The 23,373-nt window shown below is 33.3% G+C and overlaps 2 protein-coding genes across 3 annotated transcripts in view; one reads left to right on the forward strand and one right to left on the reverse strand.

Moving 5' to 3' along the window:
- Positions 1–10,083, reverse strand: part of LOC128998027 (programmed cell death 6-interacting protein) — a 37,506-nt gene extending 27,423 nt beyond the window's left edge. Inside the window, exons 1-3 of one of the 2 annotated variants that reach the window (XM_054423962.1) lie at positions 9,808–10,083; positions 1,911–2,032; positions 262–389 (exon numbers count right to left, since the gene is read on the reverse strand). In XM_054423962.1, coding sequence (XP_054279937.1) covers positions 262–389; positions 1,911–2,032; positions 9,808–10,013 — 456 coding nt within the window. In that variant the 5' untranslated portion in view covers positions 10,014–10,083. The remainder of the gene's footprint in view (positions 1–261; positions 390–1,910; positions 2,033–9,807) is intronic. The other variant, XM_054423961.1, reaches the window with a different exon arrangement.
- Positions 10,084–12,426: 2,343 nt separating this feature from the next.
- Positions 12,427–22,206, forward strand: LOC128998223 (DNA ligase 1-like). The gene is made up of 3 exons (XM_054424259.1): positions 12,427–12,548; positions 19,026–19,144; positions 20,757–22,206. Exons 2-3 carry the CDS (start codon positions 19,096–19,098, stop codon positions 21,932–21,934), a joined length of 1,227 nt encoding a protein of 408 aa, XP_054280234.1. The 5' UTR covers positions 12,427–12,548; positions 19,026–19,095; the 3' UTR covers positions 21,935–22,206.
- The last annotated feature ends 1,167 nt before the right edge of the window (positions 22,207–23,373 follow it).

Here is a 23,373-nt window from a genome sequence, read left to right on the forward strand (position 1 = left end):
ATGGAATGAAGTTTTGATGTCATTACAAGCCTGATGAAGTTCCCCCGGGAATGAAACTGCAGTAGCCTACATAGACTACAAAGGATCACTTTTGACAGTATAAGGTATTTAAACCATTATTTATTACCAAATGGCAATTGTGAGAAATACACATAATATATTATAAGTTTTGTTTCCAGATTTTAAAATGAGTTTTATACTGGTTAGTATACTCCATCATATTTATTTGATTTAACAGAGTACAGTAGATTATTAAGTTACCTGGAAAAGTTTGGCGGCCAGTTTGAGTCCTTCGTCACTATCCATACTCTGAGAGGCAGCAACGGAACTCTGCAAGGCTGCGATGTTGAATAACACACAAACTCGCTCATAGCCAAGCTGGGATATGGCTGAAACATTAGGAATATTGTAGGGCGTATGGATAACAAACAAGTTGAAATAACCCCGTCACAGCAAAACTGCAGCCTTAGAGAATGTCCACTTGCCTAATTGGATTATCAATAAAATATTTTCTAACAATGTCAGATTTATTTCCGATTTAAATAACATTAAGTTTAGTGAGTACTCATGCTTGATACAACTGGGAATGTAATAACAAGTTAGTGTTTTAGTGAAATGTTAATAGCTTAAGATGAAATAAATAAATTTGCCAAATTTGATATGAATACATTCATAAACAAGCAAACTACAAAAGTTTACTTAAGAAGAAGATGGGAATTTTAAATTTTCAGTTTTTTTATTTCCTCTGTTGCCATTAAGCATAGGCCTACAGTAACGCCTCAATATACAATATTTTTTTTCAACTCTACAAAATGGTTTGAAAAGAAATCGTCAATTTTGTGTTTCGAGTCTGAAAAATGGAAAAACCCCATGTTAACGCCATAAAGCCCCCTAATCATACTAATATAAGCATACTAGTCCACAAATTTGTTTGAATAATCGTAGGTTTAAAATTTAGTACCAAATATAATTAAAATCGGAAGATTTTTATTTGAGTTATCGTGGTAACGTATCGACACACACGCATATGTAATGTATACATATACCGGTATTTATCAAAATATTGGTCCCGAGGTCTAAGTCTTACCATGAGACCTACATTAATAGCTTATTTCCTTATGGAAAACTGACTAAAAGTGGTTTGATATTATAATGAAATTTATAAAAAATGTGAACGATAAGGCAATAGAATAGTTTAACAGACTAAATGAAATTAACAGAGTTTTCACGGTGTTTCCACTAAAATATTTGTTTTACGCTTCTATCTAGAAGTCACTGTTTTACCTCCTGCAACGTCGATGACCTGAATGTCTGGATAGAATGTGTCAAAAACTAAAAATACTATTAACACACTATTAATGCAAGATGGTGTTAAGCCTAGGTTTGGTCCAATGCATAGAAGTAATCATCGACCGAATACAACAGCCAATTGAGAAGCCAAGCTTTCACACATTCTTGGAAATCGCACGTCTTAAAACTTTGCGGGAGATCGTTGAACATCTCCAGAGCCCTAATCCAGAAACAAGTCTTGTGTTTTGGTCAGCCTGCAGTAAGGTAAGTGGAGCTAGTCCCTGTTACAAAGGTTGTGGAGTGGTGGGATTCCATTGTGCACGTTATTACTGACTGAAGATGGTGAGGATTAAGACTCCTGAAGATTGGCTTGCAGTGGTTGCTAAAAAGAATTATCTTTCCATTATTGGCATTAGCAGTTGTTTTGATAAAGGAAAAGAGAAAATCAACCTGTTTAGTTTCGCACCGTATTATTATTTAAAAACTTTTTATCATTTTAAAGACTTATTTTATTTCATCTTATATCTTGTTAAATACACAAAATTTTACATTACAATAGTAAAACCAAAATAAAACAACCATCAACCGCATTACTTGTTCCATATGCCTTAAATACTTACTGAGGCTTGTCCTGCCACCAAACAATCCAGATCCTTTACTGAAGGCATCCTTCCATTTGAATGGAATTTGGAGTTCTCCTGGTGGTATTTTACTTTCTAGGGCAATCAGTTGATCGTAATAGCTGTAACAAGATCAAACGAATGATCAAAGCTATAAAAAGTCTAGAAATGATACAATAGTCAATTAGAAAATCTAGAACCAGCTGTTCCTTCAGTTAGCCTAACAAGTAGGACAGAGGAGAATGAAAACTATTAGGCTAGGATTATACTAGGACGCTGGCGTCCGGGATGCTGGCGTCCGAGAGGCTAGCGTCCCAAGTCGAGCCTAAAATGACGTGATTTGTGTTGGGATGCTAGCCTCTCGGACGGCCATTTTATTTCAATGTTTTGTCACTTTTTGTTTATATCTATTTAAATAACATTAGGTTTAACGAGTACCCAGATTTGCTGCTTTAAGGAGGCTAATATTGTGTGTTTTTAGTAAAATATTAATAGCTTAGTATGAAACAAATTGGCCAAGTTTGATCAAAATATATCCATACACAAGTAAATTCCAACAGTTAAAAATATTTTCTATAAGAATAACATGGGAATTTTAAATTTACACTTATTTGAATTTTATACGTAACTAATAACCGTACAAAAACACTTAAATATACTTAATTATATGCTTTTAAGCTAATTAAAATTGCCTAGAGAGAAATATGACAAAACCTCCTCTTTACCCCATAAAACCCCGTTCCCAAGGAGGCACAAAATCGAGCGTCCAATGGCTTTTTTAGCATCCGACGCTGGCATCCCTAGTCTAATCGCCCCCATTTGATTTAATGCCCCACTAGCGTCCCGGACGCCGGCCTCCCAGACGCCAGCGTCCTAGTATAATCCTAGCCTTACACAAAGAAAGAAAGAGTATTTATGAAGTCATTTAAAAAATTTAAATACCGGTATGTGTAGTTTTTGAACTAGTACTTTGGGAAAACTAAGAATAAGTGCAGTTAACTTTGTTACTCAGTTTTCTTTATAACATATATGCTGAATAGAAGTACAAACAAACAAAGAGTAAAAACAACTTTCTTGATATTGCAATAAATAAATATCTCTGTAACTTGTCTGTTAAGATATAAAACATAGAAAATGAATAAAACACAAAACCCACTGATACTGTCATAACCATCCTATCTGTTCCCTGTAATTTGTGTAATCATGTGTAAATACAACATGATCACTAAAGGTCGATTCACACATATCAGTCCAGTCACAGTTACGTTACATTCCAGTCACAGTTGCATTTGCAGTTCTTCAGTCAACTTCCAGTCAGTCTTCTGTCTCTAATATTTGAAACAGTGATGTTACAGTTACAATTTTTAAATTAAAACCCCAAATTCCATCAAATTTTCATCGTCCATCTTTTTGATTGTTAGAAACAGTACTCAAAACATAAACACAATCATTTTAATAACAAAAACACTATTTTCTAACCTCAAACACGTCCGTCAGGCGTTCGAACAATAAAAAAAATATCAATGGAAAGAAATCTGAAATTGACTGACAGAGCGACTGACTGCGCAGGATGAGTGTAGATATCGCAATAGAAAATCCATTAAAGAATATTTTTGGGGACTGTAACATGACTGATACGTCTGAACTGTGACGTGTCGTAACTGATATGTGTGAATCGACCTTTAGTCTAACAAGTAACAATTACACTAAACTTATTCTTAAATAGATTAATCCTGGTACATCCGTTAACCTGGGGATATAGTTAAAAAAATAAAAAGGATGTTTGAAACAATGATTTATTTAACAATCCTGATTTTTGAAAAAGAAACCTCAAGCACACTTAACAAGGAATATTAGCAGTAAAGTGATAACCTAAAAACTTTATTTAAAAAAAACATTTTTATGTTGTCAACTTTTTACCATACGAAAAAAAAACAGCTATGGTAATAACTAATTCGGTATTATGAGGATAGGCTAGTAAAGTAATATAGGACACAAAAGCCTAGGTTCCAAGAAATTTTTGTAAGATTATATTCTCATATCTGAAGAAATGTTCGTGAAAATGCGATCAGTGAAATATTCTAATTTTGCATAGTGTTGCGCATTAATGTTTATTGTGCCAGGATTAGAGTAGTAAAATACCCAGGTAATTAAGATTATTCGGCTACAAGCTACACATGACTTTTAGTACAAGGGTTGTCCGTAAATTAAGGTCTCCACCGTGCTACAAGTGATAAGCAAGCTAGTTAAAATTGAAGGTCAAAGTTGTGTTCCTTACTTTATCCACTACTATTTTTAACTATTCTCACCCATATGGGACGATTTATTGTCATAGGTAAAGTCTTAAAAATAATAACCATCCACTATTTAGTGAATGGGTATTTTTGCGGGTTTCTTGAGTTTTTAATTCACCGTTTATCACAAATAATTATACCCTCCCAACCAACAAATAACCATAATTTTTAACTTATTTTGACATGACAAATCTAATAAACTATGCAAAACACAACTAGTTTTTATGCTTTTAATAAATAACCAATTTTTTGGATATTTACCAAGCTTGGGGCAAATACTCATTTATAAATAAATTACAAACTTGGTATTCACCCGGCCCGAATCATTAGCCAGGATGGACTCTTTCCCATTCAGGGATAAGCCTGTTATCCTAATAAAAATCCTTAATTGTAGGCTATGTTTGCTTACAAATAACTTTATCAAGCAATGTTTAAGTAACTAACTCGAATTAACACTTATTAATTTTTATGATTTGAGAAGACTGTCTGTTCTATCCAACAAAATGATATACAGTTAGACAGGGATAATCTCCAATAACTCAAGAGGAAAATGTTTGACTCATAGATGATTAGTTCAATATAGGCCTATCTTACAAGTCATAAAGCAAACAGTATGCAAATTTAGTAAGCCTAATTATTATCGTTATTTTTAAATTTTGAGACATTTTATCTTATTTTATCTCATCTTGCAGACGTCAATGTCATCAGAGATAGACTGCATCCATCGTAGAGATTGATGGTCTCAGTTTAAATAAAAGTTAACATAAACGGAGGCATAAAAGCAACATAAAACAAATTTTGTCAAAATGAAGAAAAAAAATCTTTTCAATATAGTCCGAAAAAGAACTCCCTAGTTTAAAGATGTATTTATTTATTGTACAATATACAAGTTACAATGACTGATTCATTAAATGAAAGGTAATGAAATAAAAGTTTTTTAACACTAGTACACCTCAATATCCGAACCATTTGTAGCCCTGCAGATATCCAAGTGATTTTTACTCATTCTTATCATTATTTTTTTATTATTTGTTATTATCAAAACTACGCTAAAGGTCAAAAAGGTGCAGCAAACTTATTGCCAACTTATAAAACTAAAACTTACAAGTAATATTCTACAGCACCAAAGTATTATTACTCATCCATTTTTAAAAACTAATACTATCGTGAGGTATTTTTAAAACTAGGGAGTTCTTTTTCGGACACCCGGTACATGCATCACAGGAATTGAAATTATCTTTTATAAGGGTGAAAAAAGAATCAGAGTCAAGGTGCTGTGAATGTTTCCCTGTTGATGTGGTCCGCTTATTTTGATGAAAGAAATAGACTAAATTAAAAGTGCTTCATTCTGGCTTATTTCAAAGTATAAATATAAGGCTGACTCCGTTATGACTTGGTTGTTAAATTTGAGTTTTTTGGGAATGAGATACTATAAATGCTGTAATGATTAAAGATAAATTACCGTAGTTAATAAGTTGCTGGTAATTGTGAAATCCTACTTTACACATCAAAACGGCACTAATTGCTGTTGATTGTATTTTGAAATAGTAATTTATACAACACTTGTTTGTTTTGTAATCATGGCCAAAGTCGTGATTTATAATAAACTTTTGGTTGGACACCATCTTAGAAATTTAAGTTTCAAATTTTCACTTTGAGTCTGGATGACTTAGATTATCATCGAGGCTATAAAGTAGGGGGAAATTTATTGAATAGGAACAGAAGAACTTTGTCCCACCTTTGCTTAATACAAAGTTCAACTGATCACTGTAAATTTGAATGAACAGCAAAATCTCCATCCAAATTAAAGACACAAACCTTGTACAAAGTGGAGTAGGAGAGGCAGTAGGGAGGCTATGATAAAATCATTAAAACCCACGGGTAGGCCTAGAAACTATATCGGTTACAATTTCAATTGTTACAAAATTTAACTACACAATGGTGAACAGGTTAAAAATGGTTTCTTCAAGTTGAAGCAAAAGTTAACTCATATCATAAACTTCGAAAACAAGGTTAATCTTATTGTTGGGTTCAGTGCATATGCGAAATTATTACAGCCACTGTCAGCATGATGTTACAGTACTTGATGGTTGTTTTGTTTTTCTTTGTCAAATTAGTTTTTTTATGTTCAATCGCCTGGTTCACATGGCATTAGTTTGCTTACCGGTAACTTATAAATAAGTTTACTGACATGTTTTAGCAGACATCATCAAATGATGTTCATGATGATCATGATTGATCATTTTGGAATATGATTTGCAACCATAGGTCTATGTGTTAGCGATGGACGTCAGACGGGTCCCAACATTTTGGGAAATGTTTGGGAAAAATATATCTCTGAAAAGTAGTGATGTGGGCCGGGTAAATACCCAGTGGGTAGGTAAATATAAATTGGGTTTTTACCCGGGTATTTACCCCAGGCCCGGGTAAATACCCAAAAACTGGGTATTTATAATTTTTATTAAAGTTAGATAAGATTGAGATGTTTTATTGCAATTATTACCCTGTGAGAATAGTAAAATGATGATAAAATGTGTTAAACAAAATTTCATATGGTCACTACTAGTATTTTACTTCTCGGTATAATCGTCATAAATACCCAGGTCTGAGCATAAAGCATAAATCGGCATAAATACCCTGGTCGCATGGTTGCACTAGTCCTGACTATTTATGATTTTTTTTATTTTCCAATGATATATGAATTTATTTTATTGAAAGTGAAGAAAAATAACTTGTAAAGCAATAATTATTATTTAGAAAGAAAGGAAAATTTTACCTAGAATTTATAATTATAATAGAATTATAAACAACTTAAGGAAATAATTAAAATTCAATCTGTAGGATGGCAGGGTTTCAGGGCATAAAATAACATGTTAACTGGGCGACACAAGTGTCACCCAGTCCTGAGATTTTGTCGCCCAGTGACTATGAGTGATGCCGGCATATTTTTTTTAATGATCCACATTTTAAATTTATCGGAATTTAAAAAGGACATTATGTAAATATTTTAAAGTTGGGTATTGAGCTATGATTTTGGCCCAAGAGGTTAGGCTATGAAGTTTGCCTTGGCCTGTTACAACATTCTAGAATACGTAATTAAGTGAGATTAAATGGACTATTTGCAAGCAAATATAATAGAAAAATTCATTAAAATATGCGTAGAAATGTGTCATTTTCACTTTAATTTATGCAAAAATTCCAGGGGGAACCCTCGGACCCCCTTTTTGATGGGGGTATTCCCCCAAACCCCCCGGTAAGTCCGGCGCCTCTGTCGCCCAGTGGAAATCCCTTAAAATATGCTCTGCAGGGTTTAGTAATATTTTTGTTCTAGATCTTTTGTTGGTAGCAATGGTATGAAAAAAACTAATTTCATAATCTTGTGATACAAAACATTTGAATCTATAGCACAATAAATCTTTCAAAATTATATTAAGTTAGACCAAAAAACAGGAGATACATTTTTTTAGTAGGTTTATCCAAATATATTATTGTTTCCAACCAAACGGTAACACAGAAAAGTTTAATTATTTTATTATTCTGCCTTTACTTTATCTTATTAAGCCATGTTCTTCTTTATAGTTTTTCAGCACAGTGGTTGTAACTTGTAAAAGTTTTTTTCAACTTTGTACATAATAACATTTCAAGGTAATTTGAAAAATATTTAATAACAATAACATTATAAAGAGTTTTACTCTTTTGGAGTATTCTAAAATGTTATACACAATCATTTATTGCTTATAAAACTATTCTTGGCAAGTTCAACTGTTTTTATTGCAACATAAATACCCAACAATTCCTGGATATTTATAAATTAAAATAATTTTTTATTTAATTGGTTATAAATTTATAAAATGATACAAATTAAAATAGCCACAGCCTTTTTTAATATACTATTTTTTTTCTGTATTATATTAAGTTAATTTTAACTGATGTTACTCGATTTAAGACACGAAACCCCATGCTTATTTAGAAACTTTATGTAGGCCTATTATTTTTTTTTTGTGCTAAATCATTAAATAAAAGGTACTAGCAACGCTTCAAGTTACTGTAAAAGGTGTTACAGACCATCCTAATTTATCATGTAATGATAACAATAACATTAGGGGTAAATATAAATGAATTTCATAAATACCCAAAATACCCGGGTATTTATGGATTTTGGGTATTTACCCGGGTAAATACCCAGGGTATTTACCCCGAGTTTTAAATACCCGGGTATTTTACATCACTACTGAAAAGGCAAGATTACATTTAATTCAGGATGTTTCAATAGCGGTCTTGCCACAAACAAAAGTGACAATGATTTCTCCGGGAATGTGGAAGATAATCACGGTTTCACAGATAAGTTATTGTGTAAGATTGTCAAATGCCAGAATCAATGCAATAACTTAGGGTATTTTTTCAAATGATTCATACCCAAGGGGGGGGGGGGGGCGGCAAATATTTTTCAGACCCATAAGTTAATGTGACGTCACTTGCAAACCAAGGGCCTGCCTAGAGTATAATATGGTGATTGTAGCTCAATTAGTAACACAACAGGTAGTAAAACCCAGATAGCAAATGTCGTAGTTTACGTACCTACCAAATGCCGCCTCTAATAGTTTATCAGTATATATAGCCTGTTTCATATTAAGGTGAGGATAACCCTATCTGAATGGACGGTACAAAAGGCTTGGAGTAAATCCTGTGGTTAAAATATTGCTTAAGTTACTTATTTTCTTCATTAACTTACCGTACCTAAGTTACTGCAATAAGTTATGATCAATGACAGTTGGCCTAGCAATTTTTTTATTTAAGCTTAGCCTAAGTTAAAGGCAGCAACTAGGCCTAGGCCTATTCCACATAAAAAGGGTACCGTACCGGTAACTTAAACATTAACACGTTCGCTGCTGAGCGCTGGATGCCGGGACGGCGCCAGGAGCTGAACTAGCGCTCGCCGCTGCGTAACATTGCCACTAATTTACCTAATTGCAGTAAAAACAACAGTAGTTATACTGGATAGCAATGGTCTGCAATAAAACTGGCTTTGGACATAGTACTAAAAGATTCTGATAGATAGCAGCACTACCCAGGTTGCAGTCGGTAAAGAAGTGTCGCTATCTAGCAGAAAAGAGATGGGACAAAGCCCTGTTCTATACGACCCTGGTGGTGATTTTGGGAAACTATATTTTTTATTGTCAGAAAAGTACGTCCCCACGAGCTGCAAAGAAAAATAGGACGTTCGTGACGAGCTGGCTGATCCATGGAAACATTAACAACATTGATAGGCCTAGGCTACATGGTTTGGCAAAGTAGCCTAGAGAAACGAGGTTTGACAGGGAAAGGCCATTTGACCTGAATGTTTTAAGTTAATGCATTGGAAAGTTGGGTTGTTAAATTGCTTCACACAATCTTGAAGTTATTAATATTACTAAGTCTCACCCCTCCAGAGGTTATAGGTTGTGATTGTGAAACCCTGTCTTTACAACTTTACAGGGCCTAAATGTTGTATTAATTAAGGAAGCAAATAAGGGTGTAAATAGCCTATAAAAGATTTACAAATTATCATTAGATGCCAAGGCTCAAAAATAAATAATTCTTTTCCAACAAAGAATGACACATACCTGTATATAACCTCCAAAGAACTTTCGTATTTTTCATAGGCTTTCCAAACTGCATTCTTCCTAAGTTTACTTAACTCATTCACTTGTTCAGTATAGTCTTGAGCCTTTTGCGACGTACTATAGATTATGTTAATGGTATTTTTTAAAGGTTGGACGACATCAACATCAGTAGGTTTCTTTAACGGAACTGATATGAGCTCCGCCATTTTGTTCAAGAAATAATATTAACTTAAATTGAAGAATTGAAGATTTAAGTTTAATGAAAGGAATCGTATGAGACCAAAGCAGAATGACTAAATTGAACTTAGACAATCAGGTGATTCTACCCTACCGGGTAAATTTTTTCGATGATAATAATCATGGCTGCCTTGTATACAGTAAAAGAGCAATTCTAAAGATATGTGACATCTTAATAAATTAAGCAATGATTTTAAAATGAAACCTTAAACACAATTTCGCAGACTGTTTAAATCAATGCTTATAAGATAAAGACAGGACTATGCCACTCTACTTGTTATATTATTTAAACATTGTAATAATCAATTATCTATATAAATTGATCTTTACGAAGTACCTTACCTATAAACGATTGGATATGATTCAAAAACAGCGAAATCGCACATGTTCAGGGTGAGGGTGAGGCAGTAAAGGCACAATTTTCAAAAATAAAATAATTTATTTAGAAATAAAAGGATGTATTATTTTAACATAAATCTTAAGTACACGTGTGTAAATTAATGTTTTACACTTTTAAAAATATATTTTTTGAATAGTGTCCAAAAAAAGCGTCCTTGGTATTTTACACACATTGTTGAATGCTGAGATGAAATCAAATGGCGTATTGTAGCATTTTGCTGTTTCTGCAATCGTTTTGTAACTCGTTGTCGTGCTAGAAGTGGCTTCAAAAGTTATTAACCCAAAGGAGGATAGCTATCCTTGATGACATGGGAGCCTGTGGCGCTAGACTGAACTCAACGTTAGTATAGTTCGTTGAACTCAACACATAGAAACCGCACTGAGCACAAACGACAAACCACATTATCCGTGTTTTTTTTTAACTATGCTTTTATAGCAAACGCACGTTAAGCTCTCGTCCAATGCTCCATGGCTACTACTGACTGAAATTTGCACTTGTCGTGGAGTCGTGACCTTAAGTTAAATTCCCCCGTTCGCTCCTAACCCCCCACACTCCACCATCTGGAGTCGGAATCGTGCCGTTTCGTTTCACTGCCCCACCCTGTATTATATTGCTATTCAATCATGTCGTTAGATTATATTAGATTAGGGGGTTTCACTCTTTACGTTATACACTAATTCAGAGCATTTGAAGATTTTATGACTTATGGCTACAACCATAGATTATTTGTACGATTGAAAACACAGATACTTTTTTGATTGATATTTTTCATAAATACAATAGAGATATGATCAGAGTAAGTAAACAAACGTAAGTAGAAAATCATTCTCATGCGTTGAATTAAGAACCAACCGAACCAATTATGTTTAAAGATACTCTAAGCTTGGCCGTGGTACTATAGTGTTTTACGTAACTTATCAAAAGATTTATAGGTTCACATACCTAACTCACTAGAGGAGTTAATTTGCCAAGAAAGCTCTCTACACAAGGTATGCATAAGTTTTCATTTTCTAATCTATACAATCCAATCCGTGAGGTAGGCGAAGGACTCTGAGGGATTATTAACGTCCCTTCCACCAACGCACACACACTCGCCAGGAGGGCCCTACCTACCCCACGGTGTGTGACCCATGTGAGTGTGTGTAGGTGTGTCTCTGTGTGTAACTCCTTAGAGTCCTTTGCCTCCTCACGGACTGCAATTTATAAATATAACTTCACTTTATATTTAATACATGGTCATTTTGGGAGTTTCCATTGGGGTTTTTTTATATTATCTATAAGCAGGTGTCAACCAATCTTGGAAAAAGTCTGGTCTGATAAATGCATGGTGTGATGGATAAAACTTAAAACTATGTGGATTACAAAGATAAATATCAAAGTAATTATGACTGTGCAGGCCCAGGTTTAGGGTTAAGCTGGCTGTAAACAGCTTTGGTAAACTACTGGGAGGTCTGGGAGTCCTGCTTCCCAGAATAAAAAAAATAATGTGAGTACCTTGTTGAAAACGAGTTTTAACTATTTTGAGTTTGGAATGCTGATTGGAATTTTTTGAGTTTTTTAAGTGCTTTTCAATCAAATAACTAATCAAAACGATATTGTAAACAACATTTGGGAATAAGGTGTCCCTAATAATTTAGCCCTCTGGGCTATAGCCCTGTCAGCACATATTAAAGAGCGGCCTGTGTGAATCTGAATGTAATGTTTGTTTATTAGTGAGTTAAAATATTCCATGAATAGCGAGGGGTAAGAGTAACCTTAGGTTTATATTCCCCCCCCCAACCAACATTTCTGCAATGCAATTATATATAATATTACTATAGCAATTAAATGGAGGATTTATTTACATTTCATCTCTTTATAATATTTTTTAATTTGGGTTCATCCAACAAAGTGATTTTTACTAGAGCATTTTCAGGTTCAGGGGTTCAATTTTCAAGGGAGAAAATCCCATAAATCAATACATATAATGTATAGCTTGGAATTTCTAGTTCCATGTAGCCAACCTTGTAACGAATTCAATCCAATCAGACTGAATTATCAAGTTTTCCTTATCAGAGATCCTGTACCTGCCCATGTGGTGTGCTCTGGTGAACTGGACAAGTTGGTAAGTGCTCTTGATAGTTGTTTCTTCTAATTTATGCTAGACATAATAAATTGTATCACTAATATCAGGTAATAATATATTTGCACTATGATGAAAAATTATTAGTGGTCAATAAAAAAAATAAGGTATAGTAAGTAAAAAAGTACATTAGATAAATTTGTTAGTTTAAGCATGTTGGGGCCTGTTACAAATTTCATGATCTAAAATAGGCAGGATTTTAATTTTTATGAATAATATGACAGAACTCAACTATTAATGGATTTTGATGGCTTTTATATAACTTCCAAGTAGTTTTATTGAAACTTGTTTGTTTTTTGGTGAAATTCCCCTATAAGGAATACGGTATTACTGTAGGTCTCTTTTAGGTCTCATGGTAAGACCTAGATCCGAGACCAATTTATTTTAATTTCTTTTGATGTCCCAGAGGGGAAAAAACAATATATTAGTTAAAACTGACCTTCATATATCACTGATATAAAATCCATTGATGATTGACAGGATTTGAACCTTGACCTATGGGACTAAATGTCCCACACTCTGCCACTAACTGATAGCTACCCCTATTGAGAATAAGTGAACTATTGTATTTTTCTTGCTAATTTTGTTATAATTTGATAAAATTCGGCCAATCTATTTATTTCACACAAATCTTTTATTAACATTTAATTTTTAATATCTTTCCTGTATAACCAAACCATAGTAGGTACTCGTTAAACCTAATGATATTTAAACACAATAGTGTGTCCACATTTAGGATTCAGAACTAGAGCTCACCTAAGATCCTAAAGCGTATCCTAAGATGTGAAGGTGGGACATAAAACATGTTTTTTTTGGAAAAAGGGAATACATCTCTCCTAATTAATTAAATGTTTTTGTAAAAATCCAACCAGATGTATTAAAATTTCCTTAGGCTGCAGATTTGCTGTGGCAGGTTATTTGACTATATAAACCACAAGCTACAACAAAAGTCTTTCTGTCAAAAGTCCACCCCCCCCCCCTTTGGGGAATACACATTTTAGATGTAGTTTGAAGAAGATGTTGAGGGAAAGCTACTAAATAGTAATTGTAAACTTTGACCAGTACTTTAATGTTTAATGTTAATGATTATCTTAAAATATTTCCAAGTAACAAGTTTCTACCAGCTATAACTTTGGCAAAAGAGAATAGAATACTCTATGTCACTAGTCCCAGTGGAAAAGAATTTAAATAGCATGAACTCATATCCTTGTAATTTATTAAATCCAGGGGCGGCTCCAGCACGGATTCTCGGAGGCCGCCATTGCCATAAATTTTTGAATTTTTGAACACCGAGGGGGGTCTGGGGGTAGAAGGGGGTGAATACCCCCCAGGTAAAAGAGGGGTCTGGGGGTCCTCCTCCGGGAAACTTTTGAAAACTAGACCTACAAACTCGCGATTTTAGGCTATTTAGACATATAAAACAGATTTTTAAATTGTAGAATTATGTTTAATTGTAAAAAAATCTAGTTTTACGGTAGGGGGGTTGAAACCCCTGAAACAATAAATTAGTCATGAACATCTCCAGCAGTCGAGGAGACATCATCCTGCTCAATCCCCTCGCGATTGAGGACAAATCCTAAACATCTCCCGCGATTAAAGGAACATTACCATCACCACAAGCAATCGTGGCGTTTGTACCACACTTTGTTTGTTTGACCATATTGTACAATACGGTCCTAAACCATGCATAGTCTTAAATACAACACTTTCTACCACTACTCATAATTCAGAAACATTTAAAATGATTGAAGGTTTACATTTCAGGCTTCGAGTATTTAATTGTAATATAATGTCAATAGCAAATTAACATTAACCTTTGTGCCATCACATTTTGAAGGTCATTATCAGTAACTGATCCTTATCAAAATCAGATATCGCCATCAGTAACCTCACTACTACAGTCAAGTGTCGATTATCTGAAGCCTGGTTTCCCGAAACGTGGCCGAAAAAGCCGATTACCGGCGTTGAGGCGATAGAGAGAGACGACCAGCGGTGACGCCGAGACCATAGAATATGGTCACTGATGTTGCTACAACTGCATGAGACTATCAAACTAGTAAAAAATACTTGTAAACATGAAAAAATGCAATGTTATCTTGCCTACATACTGTACATACAAAGATCGGTCTATTTTTATCAATGCGGTGCATCTTTGAAAGTAGTTTGACAATATTTTTACAGAAAATTATATTGTTTTCAAGTATTGTAGTTTGTAATAATTAATTGTAAATATATTCTTCCCCCATGCCCCCCCCCCTGAGCCGCCCCTGATTAAAACTATAACCAAGAATTGATTTATTCAGTACTTTAATATATTTTAATATTTATTCACCAAACTAGTATTTATAATTTCTCTTTTACACCATTTAAGAAAATTATCATACTACAAAATATATAAACGAGAATATAATTTTCACAATTAATAAACAACATTGCATAAACATTTGAGAAGTGTGATTCTACTTATGTAAAGTAAACATGTGAATCTACTTATTATGAAATAGAAGTTGTACCTAGCTAGTTTTTAATTTGTAGATAGTTTACATAAATAAAATATAACCTAAATATTTCAATTGATTGAATAACATTAATAGAAATTGAATAAACTAAAGATTTTGCTGATTTTACAACATTACTATTGAATTCCACTTGGCTAAATTTATTAGGTATAACATAGTCAATGGTATAACTTAAAATTATGTTGTATCGTGATGCTACAATAGCAGCAAAACTTGTGAATGATTTAGCAAAGAAATTACTGTATAAGGTAGATCTTGTGGGATTAGATCTTTAGGTACTAGGAAAGGATAGATATACTATTAGTTGTATATGGTAGTACTGGTCAGGTACTGTAATGAATTTCATGTCTATTGACATTGGGCATACATAGTTTTAACCACATCTTTCTGAATCTGATATTATTTATCATTGAGAATGGGAATTGCTTTAAATACTACTTACTGACAAGTGACTCTATTTTATTGTTGTGTGAAGTAAATATAGTTTCAGATCATATGTGTGATGTAGGGACATAAGGAAATATTTTCATTTTTGTTTCATAAATATCGAAACAGCATAAACAAGTTAAAAAATTATTGATAATGGTCAATAAAAATGACCAGACCCAGGGCAATTTAAATTTGTATTACCATGAAAAATTAATATACTAAACAAATATCAAACTTTTTATGATTCCAGTCAAATATTTAAGTTGAGATTGTATACTGATAAAAATAGTTTGAAATATCATTGATTAAACATTGAATGATAGTACAAATTATATAAATAATTCTTCAGTTTTAGTGCTTTTGGTGATTACGTAACAATATATACATAGTCTTTCATTTTAATTCAGCATAAACGTCTAAAGATATCCAGTTATTCAATAAATGCTTCTATAGTTTCATATTTTCATTTTATTAATTTATGTTGTGTTATTGGGAGTTTCTACTTCTATACCTCTTTCTAGATAGATTTTTGCATATAAATGCTCAAACTTGAAACAAAGTAAATCATCCTATACATTCATCACATCTTGCTTATGTGTAGGGCCTACTGTAAATAATAATCAATCAAAAGTCAAAAGCTTTAATATGATTTATATATCTATTGATTATCTAATTCCATACATTTGATCCAAAATTTGATCCAATAATTGACCCCAGATTTCATAAATATTTTTAAAATTTTCAGACTTCTGGACACTTGTACCATCGATAAACATATTCCCTTAGTAGATTTATCATCCTTATGGAACAGCTGAAGCCAATTGTATTATTACATAGTTCTGTCCTACACTGTAGAGGGTGTTTTGTTTACTCTTTCTTGTCATTTCAGTAATTTAAAACCTCGTTTAACCAAATAATACCCCCTCCCCCGCAAACCTGAAGACTAAGCAAATTTCCATCTACCTGGCTGGATTTGTACTAGAATATTCCCTGAAAATTGTCAGATTGATCTCCTATTTAAATAAAATTAATTTTAATGAGTACCTAGGTTTGCTGCTACAGGGAAGGTATTGTGGTGTGTTTTTATTGAAATGCTGATAGCTTAGTATGAAATACACAAAATTGCCAAATTTGATTAAAATATATCCATAAACAAGCAAACTACAACAGTTTATTTATTCTTCATAAGAATAACATTTGAGTTTTAAATTTAAAGTTTTTTTTAATTATCTCCGTAACTGTTAGGCATACAAAAATGCTTCAATATACAAAATTATTATTTTTTTTAAGCTCTACAAAATGGTCTGGAGAGAAATTGTGAATTTTTTTGTTTTTAGAGTCAAAAATGGGAAAAACCAATTTTTACCCCATGAAACCCCCCATAAACCCCCGTTCCCATAGCCCGATCATGGTTTGTGAACCCGTTTGAATAAATGTAGTTTTACACGTTTCTACCAAATTTCATCAAAATCGGATCACTTTTGCTCGAGTTATCACGCTAACGGACACACATTTATATATATAAATTATCAACAAAAATTGAATGATAGAGATATAATTGAGTATATGAAATAAATAAATGTATAAATTTTATAAATGTATATAATAAATCAGGAATTTAAAAATTATCATGTAACAACTGTAAAAAGTACTATATTGGTCAAACAGGTCGAACATTCAAAGTCAGGTACAAAGAGCATATACAGGCAATAAGATCAAATAACATGACAACACAAAAATCCTCATACACCGAACATATACTTCAGACCGACCATACATATACTCAGAAATGAATAAAAGCACATTCTAGATGTTGAAAATAAAGGCAAAAAATGAATGCAAAAGAAGACTTAATATTTATACACATCATATTACTGACAAAGACAATTTACTAAACCTAAACTTGACAAAAATTCAAAATCAAAACGTCATATTCAATGAAATTATTAATCTTCAAGAAAAACACCTCCTTCCCTTAACATAAAAATTATCACTTGTTCTTTAAACAAGAAATATCTAATAATGTTTGTAAATAAAATAAATTAATAGGTTAAGTACTTTACTGTGACCATGGCATTAATGGCCAAAAAACGTGCAAGTTATATAAAATAAAATGTTTTTAGGGTACTTTGGTATTTTAATTTACTTAGTAATATATATAGTAATATATAGTATATAGTAATATATATATAGTAATATATAGTATATAGTAATATATATAAATAGTTTTGAAACATGTCGTTTCTTAATTAAAATGAATGTAAAAGGGTACATAATGTTGTTATAATGTTTTCCAATTATTAATATATATATATAATAAATATATATATGAATTTGAACAGAGGGTGTTTTTGGCCTCTGGGAACCTCAAAACAAAAAAGTAAATTGGTCCCGGGTCCAGGTCTTACCATGAGTACTACAGTAATAATTATACTGTAGTAATAATTATGTTAGTGAGTCGGTAGCTCAGTAAGTAGCGTCGCGGACTTCGGGCCCAGGGCAGCGATGTCGTGGGTTCGGATCCTGGTCACTGCCACTAAATTTTATCAGTACAGGTTCACCTTTGTACTGTACCGGCTCACTCCTTGCTTTGCTGTAAACGTTCCACGCACGGGCGCTCAGTCTATGTGGACGGGCAAATGCAAGGTTAAAAGAGGCTGCCAACCTCTTTTTTAAAAAAGAAAAAGAAAAGAAATAGCTTATTCCTTATAAGGGAAATTCGCTAAAATGATCTAATCATAAACAATAACTCGTCCCCTAGTTATATAACCAATAACCAAACAGTACAGCACAAATCATGAAATTAACCCTAAAATAATAGAAACAAAATTTTGTGGACACTAGTGATCAGTGTCACCGGACATGAACTAGACTCAAAAAACAAGCTTCAAAATTTACATTGGGATGAGAAGGCTACTTATGTTGGTTAGTCTAGCTTATACTCTTACCCCACCTCTCTAAAATGATCCTAAAATGAAATAGGCTGTTCAGAAAGCTAAGAACATTTTGGAATAAAATCTGTTTTTTTTAAAGAGTGACTAAAATACTACTTTTTACATAGGTACTCACCGAAGAAATTGAGGTATTTTTCATAGCGGTTGACGGAGCTTTGAAAGTCCTTTATCGTGGAATTCTGTCTCAGCCACTTGGTGACATGAAATCGGAGCCACCTTTTGTCATTAAAGCAATAGGAGCTAACAAAGTCTTTATTTTATGGATTAAAATCAAAATTCTATTGGCAAGATCTGGACTGTAGGGTAGTTAAAGGAAATTCTCCCATTTAAATGAATGAAGGAGATCTTGTGTGAGTTCAGGCACTGTCATTCAAAATAAACATTAAAAAAGATTCTTTACTTTATACAACAGCCCTTGTAGATAGTGTACTTGGCTTTGCTCAATACACATTCTGGAACTTTTCTAAAGTTTTATGATGTTGGTTAGTGTCTTTTTATTTATTAATTAATATTATGTTTATTTGCCACTTAATTTGATGCTTATCATCACATTTTAGGTGGTTATCCAGAAATATAAGTGTAAGGAGTTGTTAAAAAGGAGAAGACATCCAAAACAACTTCAACAACATGTCAAGGGAAACTAGAGTGTTGAGTCCCACAGAAGTCAAGTTTATAAGTAAGTAGTGTGTTAAATTGTTTATATAATCACAAATTTGTCATTTAGCGATTTCCCTCCTCAAGATAGAAGCTATTGCTATACTGGAGTAGTCATGGTTAGTATTAGGTGTGAGGTTAATTTAACAATTTATTTTAATGTTCTTTATTAGTAGGATGTGTGCCTTAGCTTTATTAAAAAAATATAAATGACAAAAAAATGTAATTTGTAAGAAACAATAAACCATAAAAAACAATATCAAGCTTGTATCAAATTTATTTTATCATAAATAATTATTATCAAACAGATCACTAATGCTTACAGTCTTACCACCTGTTTCTCAAACAACACCTTACAGCCATGGGTTCCTAGAACTGTCTCTTGGTGATATCAGCACTGTTACAGCCATGTTTCCTAAAACTGTCCCTTGGTGATTTCAGCACTGTTACAGCTATGAGTTCCTAGAACTGTCCCTTGGTGATCTCATCACTGTTACAGCTATGTGTTCCTAGAACTGTCCCTTGGTGATCTCAGCACTGGTACAGCCTTGTGTTCCTAGAACTGTCCCTTGGTGATCTCAGCACTGGTACAGCCATGTTTCCTAGAACTGTCCCTTGGTGATCTCAGCACTGGTACAGCCATGTTTCCTAGAACAGCCCCTTGGTGATTTCAGCACTGGTACAGCCATGTTTCCTAGAACTGTCTCTTTGGTGATATCAGCACTGGTACAGCCATGTTTCCTAGAACCGTCCCTTGGTGATCTCAGCACTGGTACAGCCATGTTTCCTAGAACCGTCCCTTGGTGATCTCAGCACTGGTACAGCCATGTTTCCTAGAACTGTCTCTTTGGTGATATCAGCACTGGTACAGCCATGTTTCCTAGAACTGTCTCTTTGGTGATATCAGCACTGGTACAGCCATGTGTTCCTAGAACTGTCCCTTGGTCATCTCATCACTGGTACAGCCATGTTTCCTAGAACTGTCCCTTGGTCATCTCAGCACTGGTACAGCCATGTTTCCTAGAACTGTCCCTTAGTGATCTCAGCACTGGTACAGCCATGTTTCCTAGAACTGTTCCTTGGTGATATCAGCACTGGTACAGCCATGTTTCCTAGAACTGCCCCTTGGTGATTTCAGCACTGGTACAGCCATGTTTCCTAGAACTGTCCCTTGGTGATTTCAGCACTGTTACAGCTACATGTTCCTAGAATTGTCCCTTGGTGATCTCAGCACGGTTACAGCCATGAGTTCCTAGAACTGTCCCTTGGTGATCTCAGCACTGGTACAGCCTTGTGTTCCTAGAACTGTCTCTTGGTGATATCAGCACTGGTACAGCCATGTTTCCTAGAACCGTCCCTTGGTGATCTCAGGGTTACCCTATCTGTTTCGAGCAAAATAATATGATATGGTCCTAATATTTAAATGAAAATAATTCAGATCTGTATACCATTTCCATTGCCTTGCTTACATAAACTCTTAAAACTATATGAGCTTGAATCAAATAAGGAGAAAAGTGATTATATATTTTTTTATTACATTGAGTTTTTTTAACCTATTCTCTCAAAGGAAAAAAACCAAAAACAAATGCTTATTTACTTAATGCATTTTGTACTTTATAATGCATAATTTACAGGAAGTGATGCAGACTTTGAAGAAGAAGAGTATGAAGAGGTACAATCTGAAGATGGAGAGGAAGAAAATGAAGAAATGATCTGTAGTGACTCAGAATTAGATGAGGAAGAAATACATAATTTAACCCTTGAGCTTGACCAAAGGGTAAATATAGTTGAAGCCAGAAAGAGTGATGATGAAATAGAGCATGAAGATGATGAGGAGGTGGAAGAAATTTTAGTACAAGAGAATAACAAAAAAGGCAAAAATAATTCTTCTAAGCAAGGTATAAAACCTTCAACCAAACAAAATAAAACAAAAAAAATACTTAATAGTGATGCTACTGATGAAGAAGAATTAAAACCTAAAGGTAGAAACAGAAAGGCTGCAGCAATTAAAGAAGATGATGCCAATGATAAGTTACCCCTTTCAATTGCAAATGATAAGAATGAAGATACAAAACCAAAAAGAGGAAGGAATAATAAAAATCAGCCAGCAGAAGGAAAGGGGGTAAAAAATGATCCTTCAAATGATAAGGGAGAAGCTAAAGTTGCAGTTAAAGAAGATCCACCAAAGAAGACCAAAGGTAAAAAACCAGAGCCAAATAAATCAGAAAAAGATGAAGCTTTAACTATTTTACCAAAAGATGCTAAGGACAATGGTAATCATAGTTCCAAATCAAAGAAAAACAAGAAACAGAAAGGAGAAAATTCGAATACTGAAGAAGATAGTAGTGAAAGCAAAAATATTGAGGGACACAAACCTAATAAAGTAGAAAATTCTGGAAAAGAAAATAAAGAAAATGCAAAACCTGAAAAAGCAAAGTCCAAAACAATCTCTAGTTTAGAAACGGAACAAAAAGAAGCTCAAGAAACTGGAAAGACAGTTAGTAAATCTGGGAAAGGAAAATTAAAGAACACAGCCAATGACTTAAAAGAAAACCAGAATCCAAAAAAACACCAGAAAGAAATTGATGACCTCATTGAACCTGAACTTTCAACTGCAAATCAGCGACCTAAACGAAATATCACAAAGAAGACGGATTATACTGAAGAGAAAGTGGAAACCAAGCCGAAAAAAGTGGCTAAGGCCAAGAAGCCACTTGAAGACAACATGGTTGAAAGCTCTAATAAAGGCAAGGAAAAGAAAAAAACTGAACCCGAAGTTGTAAAAACTCGTAGGGGAAAGGGAAAACAATAAATTAGTTGAGTATGAAGTAATCAGAGAAAAAAACTATATTAATATGTGGGTTTTAATCCATGCTTACAGATACTTTTTTAAAACTAAAAGATAATATGGTGTTTCTTTTATTTTCATATAATAAATTAGTCAAATCAAGCTTTAAAATATATAATGTATCGGAAAACTGTTCTATAGTGCTGAGATAGGAATAGAAAAGTCACATTTTCATGTGTTAAAACTTATGTATTCAATGCATGTTGTTACCTTTTAAAATTAAATTTTTAATACAATTTTAGAATAATCATTATATCCCACACCTTTTTGTTTGCTCATACTGTTTTTAACAAACAACATTTTGAATAATGAGTGTGGTTGTTTCTATAAGATAGTATTTTAAAATGAATCTCAGTTATTCATGGCTTTACGAAGCACAGTAACACCTATACCCAAAGCCAATTTACTCTTTGTTTTAATGGCCAGAAACCAAAACAAAACCATCTTGGTTTAATTTCAATGATATTTTATATAAAATAATTCAAAGTTTTTAACTCAAATATTTTGAATATACCTTGCAAGCAAAATCTTAAAAAGTAATTACTATTTCCCTCAGATAAAAAGGTAAGAATAAGGACAAGGTATTTTAACCTTTAGTTTTCATATTCATTTTAGAATCAAGGTTACTCATGTTAATGCCAATCTTCTGAATTTTTCGTGGCTCATGTTTTTGGGTAAACAGCTACAACTAGGGAAAGTACCTAGTAACTAGTAACTATAGTGAAAAACCCCTAGTAATTGGTAACTAGGGTATACAAATTGGTATTATTAAGGTATACAATTATTAGTAAACTAAATTTTTTCATTGGAAGTAAAAATCAGTGTACCAAGTATGAAAAACAAATCTGTATGACAAAAAAAATCTTACTTTAATGCAAGGACAAATCCTATAATTGCCGGTTCAGGGTTATTCTCAGAAGATAATTCAAATGCTCATCGCCATAGACTACTGATTTGGCAGTGCTCTAAGGGCACTGAAGTACTTATTGTTAAGGTATTTCTCACAAAAGCAAGCCAGTAGTAACAGCCATACAAAGATAAGATTGTGTAGTGTAGTGATCAATGTCTGACTTATTAGCCCAAAATGACATCACCATGTTACCTTGTTAAGCAGGAGTTTGCAAGAATGTTGTGTTTTATGGGATGGATATTGAAGGTAAGTCTTTCTATCCAACTAAAGTATTCCTAAATGTTAATTGGCATTGTCAAAAAAAGTTTAAGGAAATTTTGTTTTTCTTTTGAGGTTCTATAGCCTAGAGAACTATCACTCATAATAAGATTTTTGATAACTCGTCAAATAAGTTAATGATAATGAATGATGTTTATCAGCACATAACATACAAAATGTTATGTAAATGTACAAGTGCTTCATCACTCGCCTTAAAATATTTTAAACTTATCAG

The sequence above is a fragment of the Macrosteles quadrilineatus genome, unplaced genomic scaffold, assembly GCF_028750875.1.
Source record: "Macrosteles quadrilineatus isolate MER2022 unplaced genomic scaffold, UCM_ALF_1.0 Scaffold_7__1_contigs__length_78375512, whole genome shotgun sequence".
Lineage (NCBI taxonomy): Eukaryota > Metazoa > Arthropoda > Insecta > Hemiptera > Cicadellidae > Macrosteles > Macrosteles quadrilineatus.